This window comes from Spermophilus citellus (assembly GCF_964194105.1).
Source record: "Spermophilus citellus genome assembly, chromosome: 8".
Taxonomy (NCBI): Eukaryota; Metazoa; Chordata; class Mammalia; order Rodentia; family Sciuridae; genus Spermophilus; species Spermophilus citellus.
In genome coordinates this window covers 39,255,420-39,276,895 of record NC_138189.1, presented here as the reverse complement: position 1 = coordinate 39,276,895, position 21,476 = coordinate 39,255,420, and the positions used below count along the sequence as shown (strand labels likewise).

Here is a 21,476-nt window from a genome sequence, read left to right as displayed (position 1 = left end):
AGAGAAAGGAGGTGGTATTTGGGCAACACACCTTTGGATTTTCACCCTTAAATACCATGTGGAATATTAGTGTTATAATTCACATCAAATTATGTCTCTATGTATATTAAAGGTTTCAGGCAGTCAGGAAGAAGTTCGTGACAGAATTGAAAGAACTGCGACAGAAGGAACAAAGCCCACATGTGGTACAAAGTGTCATCAGCTTAATAATGGGAATGAAATTTTTCCGGGTGAAAATGTATCCTGTAGAAGATTTTGAAGCATCATTTCAGTTTATGCAGGTGATATACCTTCTTAGTGGTAGTAATAAGAATTAGCCTGACATTGGTCCTTCTTGTTCTTCATGACTCTCCAGAAGAAGCAAAATGTACACTAATTATTGCACCATTACGTCTTATTCCAAGTGCTAAATTCTCACAAGTATGGATGAAGTTTCTTTTTTTGACCTTAGTTTCTTGGTAAAATAGGAGTTTCACAAGATTATTGTGATATTACAAATTTGTTAGCCTCTTTTGCTAATCTAAGTATACCTTTTTTTCCCTTCAAGGAATGTGCTCAGTATTTCTTAGAAGTAAAAGACAAAGATATAAAACATGCACTTGCTGGTTTATTTGTGGAGATTCTTATCCCTGTAGCTGCTGTAAGTAATTTTATATGTTATATCTTTCATATGTCATGTGAGAACCATACAAACCCTATACTTCATTTCCTCCCTGCAGACTCTTGCAAGGTAGTGAGCTGGGGCCACCAGAGGGTTCCTCTCATTTGTTTGTAGTTCCTTAGGTGTTACTTTGTTTTGTTGATTGGTGTCCCTGTTTTGCTTATCCTTTTGCATGTGTTATTTTTATTTTTTGGTTGTTTAAGATGATAAAGTGAATTCAGCCCCCTTATTCTATTTTGACTGGAAAGGGGACTTAATTACTCTCTTTTATTCAGATTTTATTCTACTTAAGATTTTTTTTTTTAAATGAAGAAACATTTTCATGTTGAGAAACTAAATGTTTTGGCTTAATTTTTTTTTTTTTAACACAAGTTCACTGACTTGTGACCTGTATGTTTAGGTGAAATGGTTTGCAATATTTATGTACTGCATTGGAGCCATGCTTAGAAAGGGTAAACAGAGAATTGTAAGAAAAATTAAGAAGTAAAAATATTAAGGGCAGAGTGGTTGGCATGATTTTTTTTCTATTTTGACTATTTACTTAAATATTTAAAGTTTCTTTTTTAAAAAGTGGGGAATAACAAGTCCTGAAGGTTTGTTTAGAGGTTTACAATGGTTTGAGTGAGTCCCCTCACTCTCTCACCCCAGTTTTAGATACATTAGACCCATTTATTTATTTATTTATTTATTTTACTTGTAAAAACTCCTTTAATTATGTCACTCTCTTCTTTTTTTTTCTTTTTTTTATTGGTTGTTCACAACATTACAAAGCTCTTGACATATCATATTTCATACATTAGATTGAAGTGGGTTATGAACCCCCAATTTTACCCCAAATGCAGATTGCAGAATCACGTCGGTTACACATCCACATTTTTACATACTGCCATATTAGTGACTGTTGTATTCTGCTACCTTTCCCATCCCCTACTATCCCCCCTCCCCTTCCCTCCCATCTTCTCTCTCTACCCCATCTACTGTAATTCATTTCTCTCCTTGTTAATTTTCCCATTCCCCTCACAACCTCTTATATGTAATTTTGTATAGCAATGAGGGTCTCCCTTCATTTCCATGCAATTTCCCTTTTCTCTCCCTTTCCCTCCCATCTCATGTCTCTGTTTAAAGTTAATCTTTTCTTCCTGCTCTTCCTCCCTACTCTGTTCATAGTTGCTCTCATTATATCAAAGAAGACATTTGGTATTTGTTTATTAAGGATTGGCTAGCTTCACTAAGCATAATCTGCTCTAGTGCCATCCATTTCCCTGCAAATTCTATGATTTTGTCATTTTTTATTGCTGCATAGTACTCCATTGTGTATAGATGCCACATTTTTTTTTATCCATTCATCTATTGAAGGGCATCTGGGTTGGTTCCACAGTCTAGCTATTGTGAATTGTGCTGCTATGAACATCGATGTGGCAGTATCCCTGTAGCGTGCTCTTTTAAGGTCTTCAGGGAATAGTCCAAGAAGGGCAATAGCAGGGTCAAATGGTGGTTCCATTCCCAGCTTTCCCAGGAATCTCCATACTGCTTTCCAAATTGGCCACACCAATTTGCAGTCCCACCAACAATGTACAAGTGTACCCTTTTCTCCACATCCTCGCCAGCACTTGTTGTTTGACTTCATAGTGGCTGCCAATCTTACTGGAGTGAGATGGTATCTTAGGGTGGTTTTGATTTGCATTTCTCTGACTGCTAGAGATGGTGAGCATTTTTTCATGTACTTGTTGATTGATTGTATATCCTCCTTTGAGAAGTGTCTGTTCAGGTCCTTGGCCCATTTGTTGATTGGGTTATTTGTTATCTTATTGTCTAATTTTTTGAGTTCTTTGTATACTCTGGATATTAGGGCTCTATCTGAAGTGTGAGGAGTAAAAATTTGTTCCCAGGATGTAGGCTCCCTATTTACCTCTCTTATTGTTTCTCTTGCTGAGAAAAAACTTAGACCCATTTATTAAAAAGAAAATGACTACTGTTTATGAAGCCATGTCAGTTCTCCTGTATCGTCATTAGTAAATATACTTCCTTTTTTGTTGTTGTTGTTTCCATAGATGTTTTTTCTACTTATCCAATCCAAATTGTTGTTTGCACATCCCCCTTTGTCTGAGAATCCTTTTTTTTCCAGGAATCTAAGTGAGATTGAGTTTTAGTTTTTAAGGTGAATTCACCAAAAGGCGCAGGTTGTAGGAAGAAAACCTCTGGACAGTGGTCCGCTCTCCCTGTGCTGCCTGATTCTTTTATGCCATATGCCGGGTTTATCAGTTCACTAGTGCTGCCACGATTACATACCACCGACTAGGTAGCATAACAACAAAGCTACCCAACAGTTGTTTTGTAGCAATGGAGGCTAGAAGTCTCAGATCTGAGAGTATCATCAGCTTGGTTCCTTTTGAGGGCTTCAAGGAAGAATTTGTCCTGAGTCCCTTGCCCAGCTTCTTGTGGTTTGCTGAATGTCATTGGTGTTCCTTGGCTTGTAGGGGTAATACCCTATCTCTGCTTTCGTTTTTACATGATTCTTTTTCTTGTGGGCTTGTCCTTTTGTTCCCCTTTTTAAAGGACTCTGTAGTCATGTTGGATTGGGGCCACTCTAATCCTAATTTAGTTAATGAGATCTTCAATGACCTTTTTCCAAATAAGGGCACATTCTGAAGTATGTGAGGTATGGGCTTCAACATAGGAATTTTGTGGAGATATGATTAAGTCCATAATACCAGGCACCTTTGACAGTTTCTTCTGCCTAGAACATTTGCCTGTCTAGTAAATTCTGCTAGATCCTCTGCCTAGCTGGCCTCTGTTTATTCATGCATATGTATTGAGTTTTTTATGGGTGTCAGAACCTCCTCTATATCCAGGGAACACAACAAAGAACAAGATAGGAAAGGTTCTCTCCTATTATGGAGCTTAGTCCCAGCATAGGAAACAGAAAGTAAACGAGGATCTAAAACATGTAGTATGCAGACTATGGCAAGGTCTATGAAGTACTGTAAGGCGCGTAGGACTACAGGGGGAAGATTGCCACCGGCACAGGGGAGTTGAAATTTTAAGGAGCATGATTAGGAAAGCCTACCAACCTTGAAAGAGATGGTGATGGTTGAGCCAAAACGAAAGGAATGAGGAAGAAAGCCTCCCTGTATCTGGGGGAAGAACATCTCAGACAGAAGGAACAAGTGTGGGCTTCCTGAGGCAAGATCACACTTTGAGGAGTTCCAGGGACACCTGGAAGCTAGTGCAGCTGATCCCAGTGCACAGGGACAGAGCAGGGGGAGCTGAAGCCAGAAAGGTCACATCGGAGGCTGATGTAATGTGGCAGGTAAGACTCTCTGGCCTCAGTATAGAGGCTGCTTCCCTGTGGAGTTAGTCTGGTGGGGCCCCTTTGAGCGCTCCAGTGCCTCGGCTCTCCCAGGGCCTTTTAGCCCATATGCTCACCACCTGTTTGCTTGTCTGTATTCTCCCCTTGTTGGCACAGGGCAGGGCCCAGGTTTATCTTATTTACTTAACACTTGGTCATCTGGCATATTATAATACCTCAGTACAGATCTCAGTGAATTATTAACTACTTTCAAACTTTACAGAAAGTTCTTATAATCTTCGTGTAGTTTAATGTTTGTAACCATTTTCTTTTCTGTTTGCATTACCTCTCTACCTAGGCTGTTAAAAATGAAGTGAATGTCCCCTGTTTGAAAAATTTCGTGGAGATGCTTTATCAGACTACTTTTGAACTGAGCTCCAGAAAGAAGCATTCTTTGGTATTTAGAAATATTGTAAAGCTTTACATATTTAATTGGGAGTTCTAGCATTTGATTTATGAATTCAGGAAAGATTAAGGAGAATTATAAAATCTGAAATTCTAAAAATCCTGAAGTACAACACTAGGGAGAGTTTTTACATATGTATTTTCTATTCTTAATTTATGCTATTATCTCTGCCTCTGATAGGTTATTCAGACTTCCTCTTAGGAATTTACATATCTTGACAGGTCTTATAAATTTCATATTATGGGAGAGATCAAATATAGTCCTATATTTAACCATAAATTCCTTTACTTTGCATTATAATACATGTATTCCAAAGTGTTTGATTTTTTTTTAAAGGAGACATTCTCTAACAATATCTCTTCTATTCTGAGATTGAAAGCATTTTTTCCATTTAACCCTTCATTCCATGTTACTTTTCTGTAGCTTGGAGAAAGTTTGAAAACTGGGCAAATACTTGACTATCTAAACTAGAGATCTAGCAATAATAAGCATTGATTGTGCCAGGCCTTGAGCTAAGTCCCTTGCGTTATCTTTCTTAGAGCCTCATGGCAGTGTAGGACATTTGTGATTATCATCTCCTACTTTACATGTTTAGTGCTTAATGTAGCCATAGGCTTGGCAAATAGAAAGCCAGAACTTGAATGCCAGTCTCTTCTTTGATCCTAGGACCTGTGTTCATAACCACCATATTGGACAATGGACAAAAGGGTCCAAGGAGAAACATGAGCATGTTCTAACTGTGGGAGATGGTAGTTCAAAATGTTTTCTTTCCACTATTATGTATAACTATAATGTACTAATAAAAACTTTCAACACACAAAAAAAATTGTTCTTACAGAAAATGTATCCTTTATCATTCTTTGTGACATTATTCTATGAAATTATATTATTACAAATGGGAAAACAACATAGTAAGTTATTTTAGTTTCCTTGTTTGTTCATAAGAATAAATTAAATAATCATTTATAAGTCATAATTTTTTTCACGAAAAATGTTAATTTTCTCTTTTCCTATCTCCTATAGGCTTTATATCCACTAATTACCTGCCTTTTATGTGTCAGTCAGAAACAGTTTTTTTTAAATAACTGGCATATTTTCCTACAGAACTGTTTGTCACATTTAAAGGTAAGATGTAATTACATTTCTCACCTGTGAATTACAGAATAAGATGTATTCATTTCCACAAATACATTGAACAATATATAACAAAACTTCCTTTTCTAAAAAAATGGTTTTTTAGTTGTAGATAGACAAAACCTTAATTTTTTGTTGGTGCATTTGAATAATACTTTGCCACAGTTAGTTCTCCTTTAGGGAATCACATATAGAAGTGCATGAACTTTTGATGGAAAATGTAGTTTGACTTAAGACAAAACTGTGTATTTTCGTGGATCATCATTTATACTATATTAGATCTAGCAATATTGGTTAATAAATAAATTTCTTGAGAATTACAAGAGATTGCCAGATGAGATGATGCACACCTGTAATCACAATTCAACCTAGCCAGACCCTGTTTCAAAATTAAAAACAGAAAGGGATGGGAATGTAACTCAGTAGTTGAATATCCATGGGTTTGATCGCTACTACTGGGGGGAAAATTATGCAAGTGTTACTTAATATCATAAAACCTTCCATATATTTATTTTGTCTTTTGTTTGTTTGTTCACTTATTTATTTGGTACTGGGAATTGAACCCAGAGGTGCTTTATCCACCGAGCTACATCCCCAGCCCTTTATTTATTTATTTATTTTTGTACTGGAGATTAAACTCACGGGCACTTGGGCACTTGACTACTGAGCCACATCCCCAGCTCTATTTTGTATTTTATTAGAGACAGGGTCTCACCGAGTTGCTTAGTGCCTTCACCATTGCTCGGAGTGGTTTTCAACTCGAGATCCTCCTGTCTCAGCCTCCTGAGCTGCTGGGATTATAGACATGTGCCACTGTGCCCGGACATATTTTATTTTTTAGACAGGGTCTTATCAAGTAGTTTAGGGCATTGCTAAGTTGCTGAGGCTGAACTCAAACATGCACTCCTCCTGCCTCAGCCTCCTGAATCATTGGGATTACAGGTGTACTTCAATGCACCTGGCTTTTCTTCTGTTTTGAGAAAATTTCAGAAATGTTGGCTCAAGTCTGAATAATATTTTATTATCAAAGCTCTTTTCATATCACAAAAAGTGCATTTAATTTAAGTATAACTGGTCAGATTTTAAGTGGGCTATTGGATCCACGTGCTGTAAAAGCTCCTAAAATAATTGTGATTTGAATGAAGGAATTCTTGCTGCCAACACTATTTGACGTATCCAGGTTCAGTCTCCCTTAGTGTTGACAATATCTGTAAGAGATAGGACTTTCTTCTTTCCTGCTTTGCTAGCAGGACCCTGTTTTCTTCTTTGGATAGGAATATAGTTAATATCTGACACCGAGGAGGGAATACTCACCTTATGTTATGTGAATGCTCAGTGTGGATACTCCTTTCATAGACAGTTAGATAAGACTGTGAATATTTGCTGAAAAGCTTTGCAGACATGACATTTCCTTTCTTGTTATTCCTCTAAGTTTGACTTGAGACTAAAAATCTTTAATAGTGAAAGTGAGGCATAGGTAGATTAAATGACCTCTCTCTGGCCAGACAACTCATGAACTAGGACTGCTGTTTTCATACTTCTGGAAAGATTCACTGGGTATAATCCTGTATATTGATTTCATAATTTTATGTATCATTTTCAAAACTGCTTTGATTTCTTAGTAAGGCATACTAAATATATGTCTTTGAAAAATACTTTTGTCTCCTTCTAGATGTATTTTGCTATTATTCATATTTGGATAAGAATTGATATACCTTCTTTGCTTTACTTGCGAAAATTATCAGAACCGAATCAGTGAAGCTGATTTAATTCTTTATGTCTTGCAACAAGGAAAGAAATTTTATTTAATGAATTGCATCATATTTGTTTCTGTCCTTATTTTGATAATTCCTACAGATATAGGTACTAAAGGTAATGGATCATTTTCTGGGTAGTATAAGTTTTCATACTTAAAAAAATATTTTTAAGACATGCATTTAAGTGTTTCTGGAAGGTTGCTTTGTTTCATGACAATTCATACTTTTCTGTTGCTGTTGGAATTTTTTTTAATATATATACACATTTCCACCTAACATATATGCAATACTTTCGCGGTACCTTAACTTTTTTTTTTTTTTTTTTTTTGTCTTAAGGCTTTCATTTAAATTGCTCTGTTTTCTTTGAATCCTTATCTCCTGTTAAATATTTCTGGCATATTGTCCATTTTCATTAATGGCATGATAGCAATCTGCCAGACTAAAGGAGATAAGAGCCACTTAGCATGAATATTTGGAATATAATTGTCTTGGCCATTAACCCTTAGCTTACATTAAGGCTCTATTCAGCAGAAATTTTATGACTTGGCTTCTGTCTATTAAGTTTTCAGTAATGTGGCTGTTTGCATAGTTGAAGTAAGAAGTTTCAAGCATTCAAGGAAAAATTATGGTAGTTGTCAGTTATAACAGTTATAATTTATTTTGTTTCTATATTGGAAAAATTGATCCAGAATGAAGGCCTTACCTAAATTGATAAAGGTGATCAATTATTTTATTTGATTCAAATAATCTCTTGATTTAAAAAACATCTACAACAGTGTTTCACTGATTAGACTCATTTATTAGGACTAATTTTTGTTAATGTTTACTGGATGCTAGATTCATTATCTTATTTAATTTTCACTGAATAGAATATATGTAACCCATGTTTAGGAAGCCAGTAAATGATAGAGCTTTGCATCCAGATTTGCCTATCGTTATATAATTTCTGCTGTCTCTGGTCCACCATATTACCTGCAAATGTACTATGAGGAGTGTTGCTGTACTGAATATTTTAAGAAAATCTTTTGGCTATAATTCTGGGATTTTAAAAAGGCATTATCTCTAGAATCATAAAAATAAATATGGTGAATTTTCAAGGCACTTTTAAGATATTACTATACCAATTTTTTTTTAGCTGGTGACCATGAAAAATGGGCTTGATTCCTGTATTCCCAGAAATAATATGTAAAAGAGTATTATTTAATTTTCCCTAAAGAGTTATATTTCTTATTTATGTCCCAAAGAGTATTTGGTAGCTTTCTATATCTATTTTATCAGTTTAGGTGCTTAAGTGAAAAGTGATTTTCAAGTTTTTGAAGAATTATTAAGGGAGATAGAGGAATAATAGGAGTAGATCACAGTTAAAAATAATCGATACTTATTTTCTTTAAAAAAAATTGAAGTTGTTTGAACTCACTAGTAGTGTTTTTAGAGGAAAAATTAGGCAGTTAAAATTTTAACTGTTTGCTGTTAGTTTGAGTGTTGTAGGTATATATCCCATGATGCCCAAATTGTAGATTCTTTTCCCCTTAGAGTATCTGGCCACCATCTTGAAAGTTTCAAATTTCTTCTAAATAGAGACCTTGGTGAAGAGCCGTCTTGTTTTGTGCTTATTTTCATCTAACATGCATGTGCTGCATCTCATGTTTATGTTTGCTGTCTCACATTGCTTTATTTAGATGCCATCTAACAACAGTATCAGAAAACAAATAGAAACACTGCAGGTGAGTTGTGTTGATGTTACAAAGTAAAATATTGCTTTATTTTCTTTAAGTGTGGCATTTGTTTTTCCTTTACCCATTGTTGCATTGCATGTCTAATGTATTTGTTCAAACCTGCTTCTGTTAATGTTAAAGAAAGGGTGGCCCACAGCAGGGCATTCTTCAGAGGTTTATGATTAATGTAGCCCCAAGAAGGTGGATTTAAGAGAAAGAAATGATACTGAATGCTGATTCTGCACCAAACTTTACTGCTTAAAAATATTGTTTAATTCATATTACATAACTGTTATAAATCAAAGTAAGTGTTAGATGATCATTTTCCATTGCAATTAAGGAGATAGTAGCTTAGATTTTAAATGTGATCTTGATGAATGAATTTTTTAAAAACTTTTATCATATGGGTTTGAGGTTTCTTAAAACATATTTTTAGTTGTAGATGGACACAGTATCTCTATTTAATTAATTAATTTATTTAAAATTTATTTTTTAGTTGTAGGACACAATACCTTTATTTTATTTATTTTTATGTGATGCTGAGGATTGAACCCAGTGCCTCACACATGCTAGGCAAGCACTCTACTACTGAGCCCTAGCCCCAGCCCGGGTTTGAGTTTTTAACAAATTATTTTTAAGTCCAGAGTAGAAAAAAGGGAAGAAACATTAAATGATTCCCACAAAGGTCATATTTAACTGACTTATCAAAACTTTGTTGTATGTTAATGTTATTTGGCTTTTATTTATGTGAAAATCTGATTATTCAAGTTACACCAAAATTGTGACTAGGAAATTTCATCTCCTCATGTAAGGTTCAGATCAATTTAGGATTCTTTTTTTATTTGAACATATATAACACATTGTGGCAATTGAAAATCATTAATAATTGCTTTTTTTTAGTCACTTATCATCTTGCTTTTTGCATATTGTGATGGTGTTAACTTTGTAGTCCATCTTGGAAAGTCTGAAACTCAATTTTTTTTGTGCCAGATATTTTATCAGTTCAAATAGTTGAAGTATGTTTATATTTAATCTTTTATATGAGCACATTATTAAATTCTCATTTACATTAATTAGGACAAATATTTTTAATATATAATTTTCCTTGACATTTTAGAAATATAATTTAATGTAAGTTTAACTTGGCATATATATAAAAACTAGTTGAACTAGTTTTTTAAAAAAATATTTCTAGAGAAGTTTTAGGTTCACAGCAAGATCAAAAGGAAAGAACAGAAATTTCCCATATTTTTCCTCTTCCACAGTTGTATTCCCTCCCCCATTATCAATATCCCTCAGCAGAGGAGTACAGATGTTACCATTGATGAACCTACCCCAGTGCATGTTATCACCCAAAGATGGTAGTTTTACTTCAGAGTTTAATGTTGGTCTAGTACATTCTGTGGGCTTTGACATGTATCCACCATGATAGTATTAAACACAGTTTATTCACTGCCCCAAACATCTTCTGTACTCTGCCTACCCATCTTTCCCTAACTTCTTAACTCCTTGCTGAACTCATATTTTGATATTTGATATCTGGGATTTAGATGATAGAAAAAAGTTATGTTCTGTTAAAAGCATTATTATAAAAAGCATTATATTGGTATATTGGTTGTTTATTAGTAGCATGCATATGTTATATGCCACTTCAGTTACATTTTTAACAAATAGAAAACTACTTGAGGAAGTGTATTTGAAATTTGGGATCATTATTGATCTGGTAGATCAATGTTGATTACTTTGAGACTCTTGACCAGATGAGTAATTGATTTCCATTTCTAATTTTATCAAATCATCATGTATATAGATGTACAAGCAATTATGTTTTCTAGTAGGTAAGTCTTTTATGAAAATACTCCCAGTTATCTTTTCACATTTCTTTTAATCATATATTATAGATATGTATTGTAGTATATCTCAAGAAAATCAAACAGAATGGCTAAAGGTATTTTTAAAAACTCTTCGTTAGTTGATGTATATAAAATAATCTTTAGCAATAAGAAATACCTCAACCAGATTATAAAAATGTAAATGTACAGTATCTTGATGAATGAATTCTACAAATAATTAACAGATGTTTAAAGAGTTTCTCTTAATGAAGGAGGTGATCAGCTACATTTTTAAAATTCACAATTAAATTTCTTTACATGACTGTGGTCATGTAAGAATTGTACTTTTAAAAACACCTAGAAAGAAACAGTTTGCTGATCAAATTGTGACTGAAATAATAATAATTTTGTGATTCCAAATAACAATAATAATAATTTAAATAATAATGTTCTGATTTCCAAATGAAAGTTGGAGGTGTAACACCTACCACTTAGTGAACATCTAACAGGTACTGTGTACTGTCCCTGGTGCTTTATAGATACTAACTTTCTTAATCCATGAGATAGGTGCAATATTTTCTCCATTTAAAAGATGAAGAAGTTGTGGTACAGAGTGATTTAACAGTGCCCAAGGATGGATTTGGATTTGATTCCAGGTGTTTTTAATTTTAGAATCATGCTTTTAACTCCCTGGTACATAGTCTCTCTTATAAGAATATGCATTCAATAATAATTGACATTATATCATATATGCAAATGACTATAATACCATTTGTTTTTTAAACTTTAAATGCATATGGGCTGCAAATGAATTACTCTAAATATGAATAATCTTCCTGTCATGTCAAACAAGTTCTTATTTGAATGACTGGAAGCTGTAGAATTGGACTGTTGTAGTATGAACTATTAAGTAATTTGTGTGTATAACTTTGGAGTCCTAAAAATATTGATAGAATTCTATATTTTGGTATCTTATTTTGAGAGTATAAAGAAGGGCTTAGAAGCACCTTATTTTATGGTTAGTTTTGAGCCATGTTTACTTTCACTTACTAAATATTTAAACATCTTTTAGATTGAGTTTAGTAACCGGAGTTGGAGGCTTTTAGTTGTTGACAGAGATATGATCTTAGTTGTTGCAAGTGTTTTAATAAGTGTATTCTTATTCTGTCTTGTTTTTAAACAGAATAAAGATCCTAAAATGTCTCGAGTTGCACTGGAATCCTTGTATAGATTGTTGTGGGTTTATGTAATTAGAATAAAATGTGAAAGCAACACCGTAACTCAAAGGTGAGTACCTTTGTTTTAAAATATATTTAAGATAAAGTGTCAGGACTGGGGGACATTGCTTGGTGGCAGAGCAACACATGCTTAGCATGTACAAGGCCCTTGGTTTAATCCCCAGCACCAAAATTAATGAATTAATAAAAGAAAATCTTGTTTAAAAAAGAATCACGCTAACGGAATTTTAGTTAAATATTTGGAGGAAGGAATAAAAGTTCTCTTGACATAAAGAATAGGAAGACCTTTTTGCTAATTTGCTGTTAACTTCATGGTTTCATTATGTTGAAATCTTTTCTTCCTGTAGTCGTCTCATGAGCATAGTGTCAGCACTTTTTCCAAAAGGCTCCCGAAGTGTGGTTCCTCGAGACACACCTCTCAACATATTTGTGAAGATTATTCAGTTCATTGCTCAAGTGAGTAATCTATTGTCATAAATTGGAGTTCAAAAATTTTTTTATACATCTAAAAACATGCCATCAAAACATGGGTTAATGTTGAATGGTGAAAGGTAAGATTGCTTATTAAATAGTAAAAGAAAAATATGTTAATTTTTTTGAGGGAGGTTGACAAAAATAGGTTTTAATCGTTAGTTTAAATACTTCGAGAACGACAGAAAGATGCACAAGTTTAAGCATTTTCAATTTAGGAAAGGCAGAGTGTCTAATAAGTGTCTAATATGTTAGTCCATTCACTAATTATCACTGAGTATCCTCAAAGATTTCTTTGAAAATTATTTTTATAATGTGTCTTCACCCAGGTTCTCAGGTACAGATACAGAATCCACAGTAGCTAGTTAAACCCACAGGGACCTTTTAAGGAAGACACATAGCTCACAGAGTCACTAGCAGGATTCAAACAAGTTCTTATTTGAATGACTGGAAGCTGTAGAATTGAACTATCAGAAGCTGCTCCCCCTACCAGAATCAAAAAACTGTTAAATAAGGAAGTCACTCTGGGTGAGATCATGCATGCCTGTAATTCCAGTGACTCTGGAAGCTAAGGTAGGGGGATCACAAATTCAAAGCCAGCCTCAGCAACATAGCAAGATGGTCCATAAACAACTTAGTGAGATCCTGTCTCAAAATAAAGAATAAAATGGGCTGGGGATGTGGCTCAGTGGTTAAGCGTCTCTGGGTTCAATCACTAGTACCAAAAAAAAAAAGGAAGTTGCCATAGAGGATGAGTATCATGCCATGATCCCCCAGTGGTAAAATTGATTCCTCCTCTCTTCTTCACCCCCATGCACTTTTTCTTCCTCATGACCCCCGACTCACATTAGTACATCACCTGGCAGGATTACATCACATACTGAAGCCTTTTTTTGTAAGGCTTTCTCTGAAATGTAATTTTAGCTGCTGCCGTAAAGGAGGTTATTAGAAAGGGATTAAATGTGTGTTGAGTGAGCTAATCAAAGGTTTTTGCCATATTCTTTTTTGGGACATCAGCCCTGGAGAAACGGGTAAGATTACTACCTCAATTTAGAAAGATGCTCATTCTAGAACAAATTATTATGTTCTCTTAGCACTGAAGCTATGACAGTTTAGATGATCTATAATGAAATCTTTTTTTTTTTTACAGTGAAGAAATTAAGGACTATTTAAACAAATACATTTCAATTTATTAGAGCAGAGAAGTAATGATAATTAGATAAGAGTATCAAAAAAACTGATAAAACAAATAGTGTCTTAGATCTAATGTTCAGAAAACTAATGTCATTAGGTTGCCTTTTTCTTTGTTTCTAGAATTGTGCGCATCCCAGCACAGCAGTAGATCTGTAACACTCCTCTCAAACATTGGTTAATCCGATGATTTATCTTTTTTTCCCTTGGAGAGCTCCTTGCCAGAGCCCTTTCACCCTTGACTTGCAGCCCTCAAGACTTGCTGTACACCTGTCATCTTAGGACTTCCTTTCATCATCCTTCTACCAATTCTTTCACTTAGATTATAAATGATAAGTCATATTTTAACCTTAATTCATATGTATTTTTCTTCTGTTTAAATGTATGGATTTTTTTAAGGCACAAACCTGTATCATTGCCATTATATGCACAATTTTTAGATGGGACTTAATATATACTAGCAAGTTACGTTTTTTTTTTTTTAATAGGAACGTTTGGATTTTGCAATGAAAGAAATAATATTTGATCTTCTCAGTGTTGGAAAATCTACTAAAACTTTCACCATTAATCCAGAGGTAAGAATATATATAATATACTAATAATGTATACTTCTATATACCATATATAATAATTGCCATATATAATTACTACCATATATAATATATATACCACATAATAATTATATACCATATACAATTACTACCATATATAATAATACATGGTAATAATATACCTTCCTGTACTATTTACTTATTTCCTTTGAGCAAAGTTTCTGGAATCAAAACTTTTAGGTTTAAATCTTAGTTCTACTTGTAACTACAACTGTGATTCAGAACAAGTTATTTCACCTCTCTGAGCCCTGCCGAATGATTTAATGGTCATGTTAAGCCTTGTAGGAAATAACAGAGGGATTAAATTCTCCAAGATATGCAGCTCATCTGGCTTCTAGAAGTTCTGACATGAACTTAGGTTTCTTTTACTTTGAATGATTTCTATTTAAGGTGCTTATTAATAAATATCAGCCATTCAGCATTTTTTGAGCACCTAAAATATTCCAGGCACTATTCCAGGTGTTACAGAAAGACAAGAATCCTTTTACCCAGAAGGAGCTTACAATAAAAAATAGTAATAATATGTAGTAAATATTATATCCTACCTTTGCTGATTTTATGCTTGAGTCTTTATGTTTCAAAATATTTTATGACCTAATTTCCTAATGACATTTGAAAATATAAAAAGCTGCATTTGAAAATATAAAAAGGCAAAGTAGGACTGGGGCTTTAGCTCAGTGGTAGAGCACTTGCCTCGCACATGTGAGACACTGGGTTCAATCTTTAGCCCCACATAAATAAGTAAAGATATTTTGTCCATCTACAACTAAAAAAAATACTTAAAAAAAAAGACAAAATAGGTGTTATCTTTGTTCTTATTTATTTTAAAGTACTATGCTGGTCCTCATAATTGAATTCTAAGATATATGTTTATGTGGTAACAAGTGGATTTGAAAGTTATTCAAGTTTTTTACTTGTAGGTTTTAAAAATAAGCTAATACTTAAATTGGGTAGATAGGAGTGTTTTTTGTAGATAACATATTTAACGTGGCTTCCAGCAACAAAAGTCAAAGAACAGAAGATTTTTTTCTTGAACATTCATTTTAAAAAATATTCTCTCCATTGAAGTTGATTTCTGAAAGTAAAATATTTTCCTCACCAAAGTTCTTACTAGGACTAGGAAAAGTTTTAATTCTGTTGGTTTGTTTTAAGGGTTATTGTTATCATTCAGGCTTACTATATTAGGATTATATTTGATCTGTATTCCCTATTTAGGAATCTTTTTAAGCTTGTGAAAGCTGGTTTAGTTAAAAATCACATAAAATTATCCCTTAACTCTCTTATTCAAATTGCAAATTGCAATATGTAGAAAGAAGGTACAGGTGAAGCAACTGCAGTTAACTTGCTATACTGTAGAACTTTCTGCTTCTTCTATTGGTCTCCTGCGACTGAGTGAAGCTTGACCATCTGATAGGTAAAGGGAGGGCTTCATTGCCCTACCATGTCTAATGATGAGTGAAGCTTAATGTTTTCATTTTATTTAGACAACAAAAAAATGTATAAATGATAGTTTGGTTTTCTTCCTGTATTCCAGTGAACTCTACCTAGCCCAGTCACTGGGAGGAGGCTTGCAGCATGCCGTAGAGAGCATTGGTGTTAGCTTGGAGCAAGTTACATCTTGGGCTGAAGTGGTAGGGATGCAGACAGAGCTGGCAGGCTATTCACTGAAAAGTGGAATATTGAGTAGCAATCAAGTTTGGGGCATCTTTTGGATGCCTGAGAAGAGAGATCACAAAGGTCTGAGGGTCTGAGTTCGGAGGAAAGGCATGGGATTTGTTGGTGGTCTGAGATGGGTGGTATTTGAATCTGTGAGTACGAGAACTTTCTTTGGGAGAAAATACATAATGATAGAAGGAGGAAGCTTAGGAGTCTGACATACAGGTAGTGATGAAACGGCCAGTCCATGGTACAAAATAGCAAAGGAAGGGAGTGTGTCAGGTGGGGAGGAGCACTTAGTGGTACCTGTGCTACTGCAAAGTCCAGTAGGGTTCCAGAGAAGGCCCATTGGTCACTGATGAATGAGAATTGCTTCAGAGAAGCAGTATGGAAATATCCGGTGCATTAACATACCTGAATATAGTTAGATGGGTATGTTCAGTTGAGAGGGAAATGGCGAAGATGCAAAAAATGAGAAGAGATCGTTGATGGTGGAATGTTCCAGAAAATACAAAAGCATATAGGATTTCAAAAAGTAGGAAGGTCATCATCGCCTGCACTGTATCAACAGCAAAGAGGAGGAATAAGAGGTACTATTCTGAGTAGATTGGTACAGTTTGTGGAGAGAGGTTGAGAAAAGTTGTTTTTTCTCACTCTTGTGAATTGAAAGAAAAGTCATTTGCTTAGAAAGAGGAAAGTATGGACCGAAGAAGTCAAGGTAAAAGAAAAAGGAAGAGGTTTGGAATACACTTGGAGGGTAGGAGAGACACTTGACCCAGAAGGGAATGGGTGAGATTTGGGGATTTGATACTAAAGCAAAACTCTAGTGCCTAGACTGGTTATTTTTCCTTCTGTCTTCTTTCTGCCATCTCCCCTAGTGTTATTCGGTAATATATTTCTCACATGAAAGAAGATAATGTATGGCACTGATTTCTTCCTTTTGAAACTTTTTTTCCCCTAAAGAGAATGAACATAGGCCTCAGAGTCTTCCTTGTAATTGCCGACAGTTTGCAGCAGAAAGATGGTGAACCCCCCATGCCCACAACAGGAGTTATTCTTCCCTCAGGAAATACTCTTCGTGTGAAGAAAATTTTTCTTAATAAAACTTTGACAGATGAAGAGGCAAAAGTCATAGGTTAGTGTCAACTGGAAGAAATAAATTACTTTGTAACATTGTTTAATATTCTTTCTACAATTATCTGATCAAATCTAAAGTATATATTTGCTAAAAATGGTTATTTTAGTATATACATTAGTATCAAATAAATACATTTTTTATAATGTTTATATGTCTTCATGTTGAGAGTCTTCCTGTTAGATCTAATTTCTCACAGGATATGGCTCACTCAATTTTATCCTTTCTTCTAGTTAATTTGTATACTCTGCATAATTTTTGTACAATTCCTCCACTTATTCCAAAATACTAAAGCTGATCAGGAGAAGAATATTTTATAGTTGAAACTCCTTTTTTGTGATCATAATAGGTTCATGTCATTTAAAGATTGATAAGGTCAGGCTTGGTGGTACATGTCTGTAATCCCAGTTACTCCAGCGATAAAAGATGGAGGATTGCAAGTTTGAGGCCAGACTGGTCAACTTAGTGAGACCCTGACTCAAAATGAAATTTTGAAAAGGACTGGGGATGTGACTCAGTGGTAGAGTGCTTGCCTAGCATATATGAGGCCCTGGGTTTAACTTAAGATCAATTGGCTTTTATTACCCAAACTAACAATTATTTTTATAATTTCTGATGTATTCTAACTATGAGGTTTTTTTTTTTTTCATCCTAGGAATGTCAGTTTATTATCCTCAAGTAAGAAAAGCATTAGATAGCATTCTCCGACATTTGGACAAAGAAGTTGGAAGACCAATGTGTATGACTAGTGTGCAGATGTCTAATAAGGAGCCTGAAGATATGATTACGTACGTAGTAAATGATTTACCTTCATTGCTATTTCACTTTTCGTAAAAGTTCAGATGGTTCATTCTTGCTTACCTGTTTCCTTACTTTTTCTTTAGACTTCTCCCAGGTTGCCATCTGCTGTACTTTTGAATACAGTGACTCCTTCCACATGTCAGTTTTATTCTTTAACTTAATGTTCAATTAGTGCAGTAACAAAAGTCACTCTGGGTCCCAGTGTAGTTACCAACTAAAGGCCTTACATTTTATTCAGTGAATAAATTCAGATGTGTGTTGTATGGGCATGATTAGGTTATTAAGACAGAAGCAAATGCTCTTACTTCCAGAGTCAATTAAAAAAACAAAACACAAAAAAAGACAGAGAAATTCCAAAAACCAGAACTTGGGTATTTTTGTCTCTTAGAACCAGGGGGTATACATAGGGGAATAATGTCTGAGTAGTTTCTTGTAGAAACTCATTGTACCCCATTCCCACATGTGTAGTTATTTGTCATCCCAGTGTCTTCTGTATTGTTAGGGACTTACTCCTCAGGAGGCTGTATTTTATGGCAGCAACTTCTTTTGTTTTCTAGAAAACATTTGCATATTCTCTATAAGGGAGATTTTTATGTGTTCTAATATTTGTATTACGTCTGATGTAACTATAATTGTGCTTTTGTGATACAAATATACGTATTTAAATTTTATGTAATGTGCATTTTAGTTGCAATATACAGTTTTTATATGCTGCTGTATTCTAATTTCTCTGAGCTTCTGTAATGTGAAGTTTTTGTCTATATTCCCTTCTCTGAGATATCTTTCTTCTTGTCACCAGAACCATTTTCCTCATGTAAGTCAGTAAGTTTGCATTCCATTCCTCTGACTTTCTTGTAGTGTCTGAAGTGGCAGCAGTATCAATATTCCCTTATCTGCTATTTCTTCTGTAATTCCATTAACATTCAATTTGAATTTCACTTCTAGTGCATTTTAATTTAGGGTCTTTAGGGTCTTTCAGTCATGAGGAGAGACACAAAATGAAAATAAAGATTTTATTACTTATAAGTTCTTCAGGGAGAGGTGGGGGTTGTACACAGCACACCTGGAGGCCACACACACACACACACACACACACACACACACACACAGAAGGGTGTTATGAAGGGAAAAAGAAAGAGAAAGGGACTCATGAGTCCAGAGTGTTATTCAAACAGGTTTCCTTCAAGATGTTTTAGTAGTTGTGTTTAAAGCAAGCAGTCACAAGGTCCAGGAGGTAATTCTGTGACTAAGAAATGGCCATGGTGGCTTATCTGCACAGTCCACACAGGGTGCTGGTGTCCATGGGGCCAGTCAGCCAGGGTGTATCTAGCTGTTCCGGGGGGAGGTGGCACATACCTTGGATCTGTCACATCAAGTAAATGGTGGAGAATGAGGGGTGTATGTAGAATTAGAAAGTGGGTCAAGGGTGACTGAGCCCTGTGCCTTAAATGAGAAAATTAAACTTGTATTTAAAAACAAATGCCAGGGCAACTTAAAATTATAATTAAACTACAGCCGTATCTCTTCCTTTCTTTGCCGCGATTTTTCTCCTTTGATTCTCCATTTTTATAAAATGTCACATGGCTTTATCACTGGGAAACAAGCAGGCAACACCCCTGCACCCTTGGCTGGCTTTGTGAGAACTGGGTGGCAGGTGTACACTGACTGGGCTCCCACAGCCCTGAAAGACGTGGTGTGGTCAGTCACTGACCATGGTGTGCTTCTGTCACTCACACAGCACCTATGGACTAACAAGCCAATAGCAAATTTTGTGCCATTAGCTAATGTAGAGTAGCTGAAATTTATTTCTTTATTAATTAAATAATATATGTGATTTAACTAAATCAGTGACTGAAACTCACACATTTTGGACCCATTGCAAAGAATGAACCAAACACATAAACATCTCTAGAAGAAATATTGAATTATTGCCCCTATAACAAATACTGATCCAAAACACTTGGAACATTCCTAATTATTTTCTACATAAGGATTATTTTATTAGGCCAAATGGAGAACAATTTTGATAAAATATTTAAAAACCTTACATTGAAGTATAGACTGAAATGAAAAATTAAGAGGTTAGATATTTAAAATTAATAATAACTGAAACTCTCAAATAGCTATAAGAGGATATAGTAGAAGAGCTGGGGTTGAGTTCAGTGGGAGAATACCTGCTTAGAATGCCCATGGACATGGATTCAGTTGCTAGCACCCCACAAAAATAAAGGTAGAAAGGAAGGCAAGAAAGAAAATATAAGGTAATTAAATTATTAAGCCTCTGCTCTGGAGAGTCTAGGAGTTTCAAAAATTGACACATTTTAGCCAGATGTGGTGATGTACACCTATAATCTCAACAACTTGAAGTACCAAGACAGGAAGATCCTAAGTGTGAGGCCAGCCTCAACAATTTAGCAAGACTGTCTCAAAATAAAAAGAGCTGGGGGCTGTAGCTCAGGGGTAAAGCACCTCTGGGTTCAATCCCCGATACAAAAACAAAAAGCACATTTTATTATATAAAATTTAAACATATATATTTGTATGTGTATCACAAAAGGACAAAAAAAATTAATGCCAACAGTGATATATAAGGAAGTCTGGTTCTGAAACCCTTGTTAGTATGGAATGTTAAATGAAAAAAAATTTTTTTGTTGTTAATTTTATAGGCCCCAAATAATAGATATTCAATTATGTCAACACTACTGTTCATAATATTAGTATTTAACGAATGTTTATGGAAGGCTAAATTGTTTTAAATAATCTGATTTTTATTTAAAGTATTATAATTTGTTTACATATTATTTATTTGATAAAGTTGATGTGCTTTGTTTGTAATTAATGAAAACTTTATTGCTTGCTGGCTGTCTTTTTCTGGAATTATCTCTGTATTCTTTTATCTGCCGCTGGATTAATTTTCTTCTGGATTTGTCTTAGTGTACTTTTCATATTAAGTGAAATACGCTTGGGGACAGGCTCCCACCTACTGTAATAATTATTGCAAATTTGATTTCATTGTGCAGCATACATAATACACTTCTTATTAAGTTCTTTGTGATATGTTTTTCAGGGGGGAAAGAAAACCTAAAATTGATTTGTTTAGAACTTGCATCGCTGCAATTCCAAGGTTGATTCCTGACGGTATGAGCAGAACTGATCTCATTGAATTGTTAGCAAGGTAAATAGGAATTATTATTATCTGCTGTGCTGATTTTTATGTCTTTACTGTCCCTTTAAATTTGTGATACACTTCTGTTTTTAACACTGCAAACCAGTAATGAAGACATTTTCAGTCCTTTATTTGATTTACTTTCTAAGTCCCTGTTGTCTTTTATTATTTTTTAAACACATTCTCCCTATTCAGTTTTAACTTCTGAAGTTCTTTTGGATTTCCATATAGATCCCATTTTTCAATTCTTTATCTTTCTATCTGGTAATAGTTCCTTGAATTTATGAGACAATTATTCCTTAACATATGGGTATTATCAGTGTGTGGTGACACCCAGTTAGGAATTAATTACT

General features: G+C 34.5%; 1 protein-coding gene across 9 annotated transcripts in view; it reads left to right on the top strand.

The window, feature by feature from the left end:
• The window catches only part of FRYL (FRY like transcription coactivator), a 247,605-nt gene that overhangs the window by 143,916 nt on the left and 82,213 nt on the right, over positions 1–21,476 (top strand). For 6 of the 9 annotated variants that reach the window (XM_081303036.1, XM_081303041.1, XM_081303035.1 and 3 more), the window contains exons 10-20: positions 113–281; positions 548–640; positions 4,309–4,407; positions 5,440–5,541; positions 8,987–9,031; positions 12,038–12,141; positions 12,440–12,548; positions 14,243–14,329; positions 16,985–17,156; positions 17,812–17,944; positions 21,025–21,132. In XM_081303036.1, the coding sequence (XP_081159162.1) occupies positions 113–281; positions 548–640; positions 4,309–4,407; positions 5,440–5,541; positions 8,987–9,031; positions 12,038–12,141; positions 12,440–12,548; positions 14,243–14,329; positions 16,985–17,156; positions 17,812–17,944; positions 21,025–21,132 (1,221 nt within the window). The remainder of the gene's footprint in view (positions 1–112; positions 282–547; positions 641–4,308; positions 4,408–5,439; positions 5,542–8,986; positions 9,032–12,037; positions 12,142–12,439; positions 12,549–14,242; positions 14,330–16,984; positions 17,157–17,811; positions 17,945–21,024; positions 21,133–21,476) is intronic. The other 3 variants (XM_081303038.1, XM_081303040.1, XM_081303039.1) reach the window with 1 other exon arrangement.